Consider the following 12,815-nt stretch of genomic DNA (forward strand, 5'->3'; position numbering starts at 1 on the left):
TTCACACTCACACACACACACACACACACACGCACACACACACATATTGAAGAGGCGATGTTGGACTAACTGTGGTGTGTGCTTGTGTGTTTCTCTCCTGTCTCTCTGCTCAGGGGGAGTGGGAAACGCCTGCGAGAGCACAAGGGAAATTCCAAACTGCACTAGCGTGTAGAGGCAGCAGCCTGCGTACAGTACAGCGTCACAGTGTCGAGGGTTCTCTTCTTCTGTTTTGTAATTCTCGACGAAACTGATGTGAATACTTTTCTAAGGGACCTCATTTATACAGACTTGCATGGATGTCTCGTTCGACAGCATCCATGCAGCAAATGTCAATCTACTTGATGAGATCGCTGTAATCACAGGCGAGACTTAGCGTACTCAGTTTTGTGGATGTATAAGCTACATAACAGTGAAATATCTTTTTGTGAAAAACTATGAGGAGTTATGTACATTTCCTGAGGAGTTTACTCTGAAAAATCATCGTTGCCTGTATATAGACCATCATGTCTGAGTCTTTGATCAAACAGGGAATATTATGGAAATGTACAGTATTATCATCAGTTCTGTTAAATGTATATAGTAATACTTTCTACATGCTTGTAGTCTGAGTATCATGGCAGCAGCAGAAGATCTGACGACACTCTGTTTTTGAAAGTGTGTTTAAAAAGTCAAACATTACTTAAAGGAATCAGCTTTGTTTTAATAAGGTCCTTGACTTGTGCATGTTCTAACCGAGGACACCAACTCTGTGTTGTAGATAAGCAAGTGTTGTAAATAGTTATTTTTCAATCATCATACATCAGAAAAGCTCAATCGATTCATCCCCCACCCAGATTTGTGCTCTGCTCTTATTTTCTTCATTCCATGCTGGGTGTTCTCAATCTAGTAGGGATGGCTTAATCTGTTTCTGCAGATTTCACTCCCCTCCATTTGTTCTGCAAATGAAATGGATCTTCAGGAACATGTTGATATTTTCATTATCCAGTGGGATATTTTGACGTAGATGACATTTGAACCATCATTGGTTCCATTGAATTACATTTTGCCTCAGAGTCAGTGGCTGTGAACTGTCTAAAAGGGTTAATCACGAATTCACAATGTTGAACATGTTCTCCTGATCCGGATACGATGAATCTGCAGGCTGATCTAACAGAAAAGTGAAATAACCACAACCTCTTCACACCTCTGCGGTGTTGGAAACAAGCCGTTGGCACGCACATTCTCAACAGGATGGAACCATTACTGCCGTTAAAACACATCAAACGTCTACGTCAGGAGGCAGGCAGAGGTGGTGGTCCCGTCAAGTACATGGCGGAGGTGGACAAATGTTGGAGTTCTGTTTACAAAACCACATTTCACCACGTTAGCCAGCTAATGGCTTTAACTTAACTCAACCAAGTGTGTTTTTGTGCCTAAACCAAACCAGACCTGAGCCACACTGAATCATCAAACATTTTTTTTGCCAGACCTGAGAACCAGAGCCAACCGATATCAGGGGCTTTGTTCCCCCAGTGTTGAGACAAGCGCGAGTGCTGATCATGGTCTAGCTCAACAGTAGGCGAGGATGCAAAATGTTAGGGGGCACTGCAAGTGTTGAGTCCATAGATGACTCTGTGTGAGGAAAAACCATCATCGACTCAAGGAGAATGTGCAATGTTTCACTTTCATCCTTGGCTTCATGAGCTCTCAGTTTATGAGAAAAAAAAATGTCTTCACTTACACACTTGTGAGGACACTTGGTGTCTCAGCAGACAAAGACAGAAGAAAGGACTGTTCAGATCAGAGTTGAACCTAAACGCACCCATTTGTGCTGCAGGGCCGAGGTCTCTCAGCTGTGTGTTTGGAGGAGTTTTCTAAGGAGACTGAAGCAGAAACCTTGTTCTCCTACTGCTTACATCACAAGTGTGTTACTCACACACACACACACACGTGCGTGCGCGCGCGCGATCAGCTGTTGTGAGTGAGCGTTACTGTCACGGGAGCGTTTATAGATTGGAAGGACCTATTTTTAAAGTGGAAAAAAACAACAACATACAAGTTGCTCTGCTGCCTCACGTTGCCTCAGATAACAATAGGGTGTCTGAATAACTGTCAAAGGTATTTATCTTTTATATACACACACACATCTATACATTTGGAAGACTATGGAGAGAGATTTGTGTCAGTAATATACGAGAAGAAGAAAGAATGGAGAGCAAAAAAAATTGAGAACAAAAACTTTTAACGCTGAAAACAAAAAAATTGATTTGAGAGGAACTATTGACAAGGCGATCAAAGAGGTTTACTATATGTACAAAAAGTAAAAATAAATGTGATTAAAAATATATTGCTTGCAAATTTGAAAGTTTTGTTTGCCAACTGTTTGTCCTTTCTCTCAAATATGTTTCCTTTGCTCTCAGGTTCTTTTTTCGCTCTCAAAACCTAAGTCCGTGCTCAGAATGTGTTTTTCAGTGCTCTCAATTTTTTTTTCTTTGCTTGGTATTGGGCCGAATCCCGGGGGCGGGACCATGCCCCTAATGATCCATCTGGGACAGATTGACAGCTGGGTGAGGAGTTGTTCATGGGATCTCCATCCATCCATTTTCTATTGCTTATCCTGTTAAGGGTCATGGGGGGTGGAGCCTATCCCAGGGGCCTTCGGGTGAGAGGCGTGGTTCACCCTGGACAGGTCACCAGTCCATGGCAGGGCCGACACATATAGACAGACAACCATTGGCTCTCACAGCCACGCCTACGGTCAGCTTAGAGTTTGGATTAACCTGGTCCCCTCTTGATGTCTTTGGACCGTGGGAGGAGAACTGAGAGAGAACCCACGCAGGCACAGGGAGAACATGCAGACTCCACACAGAAAGACCCCGTGCTCCAGCCGGGGCTCAAACCATCTTGCTGTGAGGCAACAGTGTTGACCACTGCACCACCGTGCCGCCTTCATGGGAACTATGGAGAGAGATATAGAGTGAACTGCAGCGCAGTTGTCCGAGGCTTTGCCTGGTAGTTGCGTCAGTGGGCTTTCCAATGAGTGCAACCGCCAAAAGAAGAGCAAGAGAACCAGAGAACGTAAAGAGTGGTTGCTTGCGGTGGGCAAACTGTTGGTCTAAAATGTCCGCGGAATGAGGAAGCCCCAGAATGCAACGTGCGGTGACGTCGATTCAAATGATTCAGTTTGGTTCCCATGAACAACTCCTCACAAGCTGTCAATCTGTCCCAGACTGACCAATAGGGACATGGTCCCACCCAGGGAATTCTGCCCAATAGTGAGCAAAGAAAACAGAATTGAGCGCCCTGAAAAAAAATTATGAGCACGGGCTTAGGTTTTGAGAGCGAAAAAAAGAACCTGAGAGCAAAGGAAAACTATTTGAGAGAAAAGACAGTTCGCAAGCAAAATTTGTAAATTTGCAAGCAATATATTTTTAATTACACATTTATCTTTACTTTTTTCTCGTCAATAGTTTCTCTCAAATCTTTTTTTTTTTTCTTGTATAATACTGACACAAATCTCTCTCCGTAGAGGCCTGACCACAACAACAATGGAGCAGATGATGTAAAAAAGCATGACATTACATGTTACAGACATCCAGGTCTGGCTTAACTCGGCTTGAATAGTCTGGTTTAGAACTTCAGCTACCCACAGTAATGGCTGTGCTCTGGGCATTATTGGCATTATTATACAAGCTGCTGTCAGACCGGGCTGACCAGCACCACAGGAGCCATCATAAAATATAACCTACTGATTATTGTATATGGACATAATCTTCCTTCTTGTTTTCCAACAACATCAGACGATGGATGATTACTACATGAGAAAGTCTGTATCAGGAGGCAGGTGGAGATGGTGCTTCCATCGCAGAAACACCAGCTTTGGCAGCAGGAATGTTCAAGTCCTGTTTACAACCCTATGTGTCACCAGGGTAACTCAAGTACTGATGGTGTTTAACCCTAAAAGTGTGTTAGTACCTAAATACACAAGAATGTGGCGATGGCATGAGAAATAATTGAGATACATTTGAAAGATGTATTGAACACCACCAAACATACCAGTAGGTATCTTGTTGGATAATAATCACCAGCTCTATTTATGAATCGGGTCCTGTTTTTCCAGATCCATGCCGCTCAGACACTAATGGATCCACTACAGAAGCCTTTTATCGTTCGCTCCTCCCTCGCTGTTATTCAGCAAGCAATGTGCAAAAAACATCCTGTCTTTAAGCAGCGATGACAGTCGCTTTCCCAGGTGGAGACAGCAAATGTGCAATACAGCAGAGGAAGTCTGATGCAGCTGAGCAAGTGACTAAATGACAGAAGAAATTAATATTTGCTTCTGCAAAATAAGATCTCAACTGGTGTAACAGAGTTGGTCTGTAGAAGGTGTGAAGAGTAGATCTACTGGCTCAAGTTCAGTATTTTAAAAGTTTACGGTAAATGCACAATAAATGTCAAATTGATAATTATTCTTTGGCACCTTCACTGTTGTAGTACATAAAGCATCAGGATGAGATATTGGTTTTTGTTTCGCTCAGGAATACGTTGATGTAACTTCTTCAAAGTTTCTGCCTCAGAAGCAAACAAAACTCATATTGGACCTAAACTTTGATAATCCATAAAAGCCCACGAATGTTAGATTGTAGTCGAGCAACGGTTCTCAGACCTTTTGAAACCTTCTTCCTCCGGCTGTCCCCCTCTACTTCCACAGATGGCCAATGCTCATGTTTCATTTTTGCTACAAAAAGGATGTTTGACAAACTGTTTGGTTCATTATTCAGCCTAATAAGTCATTTCATGATTCATAAAACAACTAACATGACGCACATCAGTTCAGGCACAATATGAGTGACTTTGCACTCATGTGGATTCATCTGCACTGTAGGTGTTGACACTGGCTGATGCTAATGATAATCCTTGCTCTGGAAGTCCCAGAGCAGATGGTTCTGTATCCATATTTGATCAAGTTAGGCAACATATTGGATGCTAAAGGGCCTTTTTTCTCCAACATTACTGGACATTACTAGGAGTGCATCCTCAGTAGTTGATGCCCAGGTTAGGCATGTGGCTTGAGATCCAGTCAGAGGAGGACAAGGAGTATGAAACATATCACATTAAAGATATTTAATTTTCACCCTCTGAAATAACCATGTGTACCCCTGAGGATATGCATTCGCCAGTTTGGGAACATCAGTATAACAGGATAAAACATAGGCTTATGTTGCACTGAATTAACTAACACGTCTAAAAATAAGTGGTAATAACTTCATTAGTGTGTATGTTTCCAATTCACAATGAAGCCCATCAAGGCAGCTCATGATGAAGACCATAGCTAAGGGTTTGGGGGGGGGGGGGGGGGGTCCTGTGTGAGTTTGAGCTTGAATGATTTACCCGCTGTGCTCCTCCATCAGGCTTCACAACACCACCAGAATAGTGTCTCCAGATATGAGGAGGGGAAGCATTTCTATTCATGTGTACATCCCAGGGTGCAGAAGAGATACAACAAGGGTGGGTTTATATCATGAATCCACTCTCCCTGGTGCTATCTGGCTCCGTCCACCACCCAGCACTTGACTCATTGCTTGTGCTCACTTACAAATGGGGCAGCAGTATCCTCCCAGCTTGCAGCTCTCCACAAATGCTGTGTTCTTGAGTTCTATAAAAGCCGAGTGGCCTACAGTTGGCTTGTGTCGGTCTCCATGCAGCCAGCAATAGTCAGAGAAAGCTTGACAGCTGAAAAGAGGGTGCACCATATAGTGCTTTCCTATAATGCTCACCCCAAGTAAACAAGGGGGGGGGGGGGGGGGAGGCACGGCAGAGAGATATAGGCTGTCACATCACATATACATTACCTCGAACTGTGTGTTCTCACCTGGAACCAAACAGCCAAGCCTTGTTACTCAGGCAGAATACACATGGAACGAAGATCGCTTTATAGCTTTGTTGTAGTCGACACATGTCAGGACCAACAGGAGTGTTTGCTGGGCTTGATTTTATTTGGACGCTTTGAAGAAACTTATTAGCTCAGCAGACAAAGTAATATCGCAATGGCATTTTGTTGTTGGTCCCTTTGAAATTTTGAACAGTGAATGACTGGTCCAGTATTCATGACCCGGCCAGGAATAATAAGAGCCTTTTCATAGGAGTATTTAAGAAAATCGGCCATCCGACACTGTCATGGTTCAAATCTGCACAGACATATTAGAACTGTCACCACATGCTTTGGCTTATTCCTGGTATCTCTTTTGCCATTATTCTTTCAGTCACCACTTTGATGACTGGAAATGTCTGTCTCCTCTGATATCTCAGATACCACATAACACAGTCAGAACCAGCTTCAGATCTGTGGGGAAGAATCTACTAAGATACGTATATCAGAGCCAAAAGCATTGTAATGTTCTTCAGTGCACAAAAATCTACAATGCATGCATCATCTGTACTGGTCTGTTTCATCTTTATTTTGATATTTCTATGGTAAAGAAAATGTCATTTTGAAATTGTTTCAAATAAATGTATTTTTGTACATCAATGCCTTGATTCTCTGGGTGATGACATTTAAACAGAATGGTCCAAATACATTTTTGTTCTCACCACTCAGCTTGTGAGTCATTGCACCAGTAGCAATCTAATAGAAGGAAGGCAACGCACTTCCTATAGCACCTTTCATTTTCGCCCTGGGATCCACCAGTTGTCACGACCTGGGATATCTGCAAGGGTTGCGCTTGTTCAGGAACTAAGTATTTGGATGTAAGCCATTCAGTGATTTATGGACAATTAAAGGTATTTTGCAGTGAGGTATTTCAGACTGGTAGCTGTTGAAATGACCTTCGATGTGGAGTTTCCAAACTTAAAGGTTTCTCATTACAACTGTAGCACCAACCGGCATTATGTTGTAGCTGTCTGACTGAGACAACCTGACCTCTGCAAGTCTGAATCATGGATAACACTGAGCCTTCACTTGAATGCTATCCTTCTGACTCGACTTTCTTCTTTTGCGATCACGTTACATTCTCGTCAAACTGTAGGAGGCATCCATCACTGTCCCAATGAGTCACTGGAACTGTAAATATTGGTTTTATATATATGTATATATATATAAAACATCTGGTATTAACTATGAAACTGCAAAATTTGAAGGTTTTTTTTTTTTTGTAAAGATGAAAATTCCAAGTTTTGACCCTTGTGGGACTCCACACATTGTCTGTCGTTTCTCTGATACAAAGCTAGTTACTGATACACAATATTGACTTGGACCAGTTCGGGACCATGTGAGAGAGACCAAAAAGGAGTTCAACTGATATTTTGTGATCAAGTGTGTCAAACATCACTGGGAATGTCTGGTAACATAAGAAGAGTTAGCAACAAGACACTGCCATTCGGAACCTTGAAGAGAGAGGCCTCAGTAATGTTATTGGGCCTAAAACCAGACTTCAGAAGGTCCAAGTGCATATTTTGTGCAAAGATGTCAAGGATGTTGCTCATGAAATGCAGGAGGTATTTGGCAGGATGTGTCATTAGTTGGATGAATCTAGGTGATTAAGTAACAGATTTCTGTTTGGCTTTGTATGTTTTGCATCAACTGTTCAGTGGTGCGTTATGCATCCATTCTTGCCACATAATCATGAGTCAATTATTCATAGAGGCTGCCAGCATTTTGTCAGCATTAGTGTGTCAAGTAAAAACAATCTAAAGACATGCTGCAGCAATCTCATTTACACTTTTTTCTCTTGCAGGTTTTCAAAGTTGTGTCAGAAAATGCAGCCCCATTCTTGCCTGTATTTATTGATATGAAAGTTTAACCTCCAGCTAAACTGGATTGGACCCTATGGCCGTTATCAGCCTGATGTCACGCTACATGTTTCTCAACCTGTTGGACTTTGATGTATTGATGTCACTTCAGCCAGGTCACAGGGATTTTATCATACTGTCCAGGTCAAATAATGGAAACTTATACAAAGGCAAAGCTGAAGTTGTAAATTTCATTGCGCAAATCAAAACTACAATTTCCTTTAAGTCAGGAGCTGCACCACCCAGGGACCTCACCTTTTATGATACATCAGCTTTAAGTTCAACTCTCAAAGCACTAACAAGGAGCGAGATGGCCATTGAAAATGAGAGATTCTGGGCATAAAGCTGCACCCAGTATTCCCTCGACCACTCTCACTTATGAATCACTCAATGATCCAGCATTATCATAGAGGTAGTTCTTCATTTTCCAGGCAGATCTTACTCAGCCCCATCATGATCTGATTTATGACTCTTCTGAACTACTCAGTCATACTGCTGCCTGGACTAATACGTCATGTTTAACAGCAAAATGATTGCAGTTTTATGTCTTCTCAAACTCAATTTCATGTCATTGTATTCTTAAATACATTTTGTTTCCTTTATCTGCCTCTGCCACAGTTTTTTCCCTGCCAGTTGAAAAACAAAACAACAACAAAAAAGATATAATGCAAACAGTGATGCTGAAAATAAGGCAAGAAAAGAGTGGCAGAAAGTTGCTGATGTGTAAATTGGTAAGTTAGGCTAATATATTGATTTTACTACCCAATGCTTCTGCTTTATTTCTGCACAGTCATCGTTCTCACAGTTTATGGATGAGTTTCAGTGTCACATGTAAAGGGTAGAGATTACCTGCAGCAAACAGGAGGGGGAGGGAACCTAAAGACATTCAGATGGTGATACAGAACAATATTAATACTTGACTGAATATTGCAGTACACTATGAATTGCACGACTCCATTTGGCTTCACAGAATAGCAGACCGACCATGGAACATTGAACAGATTGAGACCAATGGCAATGCCTGCAATTAGTAAACGCTGTGCAGGAGCAGATGGATTATTCCAAATTTCCACACAGAATGACCTCCCTGAAAGTTAGGAACAGAATCAATCTAAAAAAAAAAATGAAATGTCTGGGCAAAAATTTGATTTAAATCCTGTAATCAACAGTGTATAATGCCACGGACATATCCAGCAGAAGAACAGTCAGCGAGAAGATCGTATAAAACTTCATCTCCCATAAATCCTGACTAAAACTTCTCAATGAGACCATTACAATTCATAGAAGAACTTGGCTACACATTTTTGGAAACTGCAAGTAAAGGAAGTTTGTCCATCTGGGTCTGTTGTAGGACATTTAGGTAGAAGTCGCACTTAACAATAATCAAAGACCAAAAAGAACCACAATGACAGCCTACAACAGCTGCCATGTCGAAAACAACGGGGGAATCAAACAATGGCAACCTGGCTTCATGAGTTTAATCTGCACAGATAGAGAAGATATCACACACACAGGTAAGGAGAGGACACATTGTCACTCTGAGTGCTGCATGAATATGAGATGTGTTTTAGGTTACATTCTTGCTGGCCTTGAGCGGTAGAAACATGTGACATCACCAGCCTTGTTAAGCCTGCGACCATCACAACCATGACAAAAATCTATTTTAAAAGTAAAAACCCAAATCTCACATGCACAAAATTACGTTTCAACTTTGGCATGAAAGAATGTGTCCCTGGAGGCACTTAACACTCAAGGCCTTTTAGGCCTTTAGAGATTGATTCTGAATCCATCCTGGCTGCACTTGAGAGGGTCAGAATTAGGGTCACATGGTGACAAGGTTGGTCCAGCTCATGATGGCTCTGACCTTGTAGACCATGTAGCCTCGGCCATGATAAGACAGGAAGGGCAGTGGAGCAATTACAGCACTTATTGACTCGGGCTTTAATTATGCTCTCAGTGACAGTGTGACTTCATGGTATGGCAGTCGGATATATGCGTCTATCCTGTAGCCAGGACAAATATAATCTTTGTTCCAAAGGCTCTTAAACTAGAATCATGCATGCATGTGTCCATCCACCCAAGTGATTAGTAATGATATATGTTTTGCTACCTGAATGATTTTTATCCGAAGCGAGGATGGCATTGTCAACTCCAGTCCAGCAGCTCCCCACTCCTCCTTCCTCCACCCACCTTCAGGGTGTCCTTCCATTAGAGTATGAAAATACTCTGTCACTCAATAAAAGCCTCCCTCAATTACAGTTTTTTTCAGATTTGTGCTGGGGCTTTTTTGGATATGAAATGAAATCACTGGAGTTATCAATTCAAGATGGCAATGCTGGCACAAACAAAAGCCATTTGTCTTTATTCACTTGGGAAGGCTGAGAGAAGCCTTATTAAACTGCAGCTTGAATTAATCTGGGGCCCCTGTCTCTCCATTTCACCTTGGGAGCCTGATACAGTGTATTACAAGGCTCTTAGAATCCTGAACAAATACTCTATTTCTCAGTTTTGGTTAGTGGCTGCCTTGGAGGGGGAGGAGAGAGGCTCAAAAGAGGAGAACAGGAAAAGGCTGGGATCCACTGACCAACACAAACCATGTGTCAGTGCCTCAATGACTGGGAAAACCAAAATAGCATTGTGATAACATGAAAGAAGAAATGATATTCGTTTGCCTTTAGAAGTTATATTAGTCTTATGTTTCTCACCATACACCTCATTAGGTACACTTTGCTAGTAGCAGAGTAGAGCCTCTTTTGGCAACTGAACTGCCTTAGTTCTTCACAGGATAGATACAGAAAGGTGCTGGTCTGCAGATCTGTAGGGTGCACATCCATGTTGCCGATCTCCTGATCCAACATTTCCCAAAGGTCCTCTGCTGGATGGAGAACAGGTGACACCGGAGGCTGTGTTTTTAGCCTCCCTGCCCACTGTAGCCTGGAGCTCCCAGGCAGGGTAACATGTTTTTAATGAGACTACAAATGGGGCGACAGTGATATTTTTACAAACAATTTGCCGTGTCAAGGCATCATGACACTTGGATTATTTCAGACAAGCAGTATGGAGGAATTTAAGATGATGGCAACTGCAATTCCATTTTTAGGTGAACTATCCCTTTAAATCCCCTTTCTTTGGCAGTGTGATGCTCAGTTTGAACATCAGCGCATGATCTTGACAATGTACAGTCCTAAATGCACTGAATTGCCTTCATATGATTTGCTGTAAGGAGCAGTTAACCTTAGAACGCGAACATTAAATTTAGTAACACAATCACGGACATTGGGTATATTTTACCTGATATTATATTTCTGAAAATATATATTTTTCATCAAAATATATATTAAAGAACAACACTGTATGCCAAATTGAAGTAATCTTCTTTAATTTCCCAATATGCAATGTCACATAAAATGAAAAAAAGGTCTAGTGGGGGACCCTGTAATATAACATGACAAGAATCATGGGTGAAAACCACCCACATGAGGTTTTTTTTTTATTCATTATTAGTTAGTGTTCTCGGGGTAAACAGGCGTCCCTGATAAAGTGACCAAAGTGTTCATGTGGTTAAATCAGCTTTGAGTCATCACAGGAGAAATATAGAAAAGGTGCAGCAGTCATGGGGCTTGTAGTTAAGGATACAAGATCGAAAAAAGGAAGGCAGCGAGCCACAATTGAGGTTGGCGCAGGAGGGGCTGGAGGAGGAGGAGGAGGAAGAGCAGTTATCTCCAGCCACGCCATCAGATGAGTCAGGAGGACGTGAGTTTGACTGCCTCATCGTCTTCAAACTCAAGTTGGTGAAGACGAAAGCTCTTTAGCCAGCAGTTGCTCATTTGGCCCAGTTAGTCCTCAAGGGTTTAGTCATCTTCAGGAGCACCACGTTCAGTGTAAAAGATCGTAAATAACCATATGATGTTTGAGAAGTATTTGCATAGCTACTAGTAGTCTGAAGTCACCTTAATCTGCCTTCATATAATTCCTCTGATTTAGTGATGTGCTCTCTGGTCGCTCAGGAAGGATTGATTATATTTTGTCCGTTTCATTTATATGAATAAGGGTTTCACAAAATATGAGGAGCACATCTCAGCTCAGCAGTTCAACAGCACCACAAATTACAGCCTCCAGGATGTCTATTAAAATAAATCAACAGCTCTCTCAAACAAATTCAATAAAAACAGAACATAACAAACCTCATGATGGGAGGATACCCTGTTTTATACTGCATTAGTCTGGTCAGGGTGGGTTGCTGAGATGGAGGAGTGCATTAATGTTTTCTCTTTTGTTTAATCTGATATTGTTTCAATGATTGTTTAAGTCTACGTATGACGTAAATAGATGGATGGTGAGTTTATGATCTCCTCCTCACATCCAAGCATGAATTATGGTGAGGGGTTTGGTCGGCGCTGCTGATTGCATCCATTTTATGAGCTGGACAGAAGAGAGGAGGAGGATGAGGAGTGTACCAGACAGATGAGACGCCAAAGAGCTCTTGAGGTGAAGAGGTGAAGAGGATCAGAAAGACAAACGGAGTGAACACACAGCAGCAGCAGGAGCCGCTTTTCCGACATACAATCTATGTACCAACATCCAGACTCTTGAATGATCCCATAACCTGCAAGTCCAATTTTGTTGAAAACGCCTAAAAAGCCCTCACGAAAGGCCATTCTTGAACCATCTTGAATACACAAATGAGTTTGGACTCACTTGAAACGTAACATTTCAGCATTTCTAAACAGTTAGAATCAGTGAAAGCACTCCTGGTGTTGAGTGAAGGTCGTCTGGCCATGGAAAAATTAAAGGTTTTTATTCTGGGAGACAGGTGCCTGCAGATGAATAGAGCTAGGAGGTGTTTGCTGGAGGAGACTGGCCCATATTTCGGTGCAATGTTCATCAGTAGAAAATGAGTCTTTCACTCATCTTTTCTACAGGGCACTTCCAGGGGTCTGCGAGTGTGGCAAGTTTGTGCCAAGTGTGTAAAAAATGGCAGTTGTTTTTACCCCGGGGATAAAAAAGCTATAGCTTTTAATTACGTCAACATACATCATCATTATGAG

General features: G+C 42.0%; 1 protein-coding gene across 1 annotated transcript in view; it reads left to right on the forward strand.

The window, feature by feature from the left end:
• sorcs3a (sortilin related VPS10 domain containing receptor 3a) overlaps window positions 1–3,244 on the forward strand; it is a 246,077-nt gene extending 242,833 nt beyond the window's left edge. Inside the window, exon 27 of the mRNA XM_086210510.1 lies at window positions 114–3,244. Coding sequence (XP_086066636.1) covers window positions 114–172 — 59 coding nt within the window. The 3' untranslated portion in view covers window positions 173–3,244. The remainder of the gene's footprint in view (window positions 1–113) is intronic.
• The last annotated feature ends 9,571 nt before the right edge of the window (window positions 3,245–12,815 follow it).

Source organism: Aulostomus chinensis, chromosome 8, assembly GCF_037954235.1.
Source record: "Aulostomus chinensis isolate RoL2024-O1b breed Wild chromosome 8, RoL_Achi_v1.0, whole genome shotgun sequence".
In the NCBI taxonomy this organism is placed as follows: Eukaryota; Metazoa; Chordata; class Actinopteri; order Syngnathiformes; family Aulostomidae; genus Aulostomus; species Aulostomus chinensis.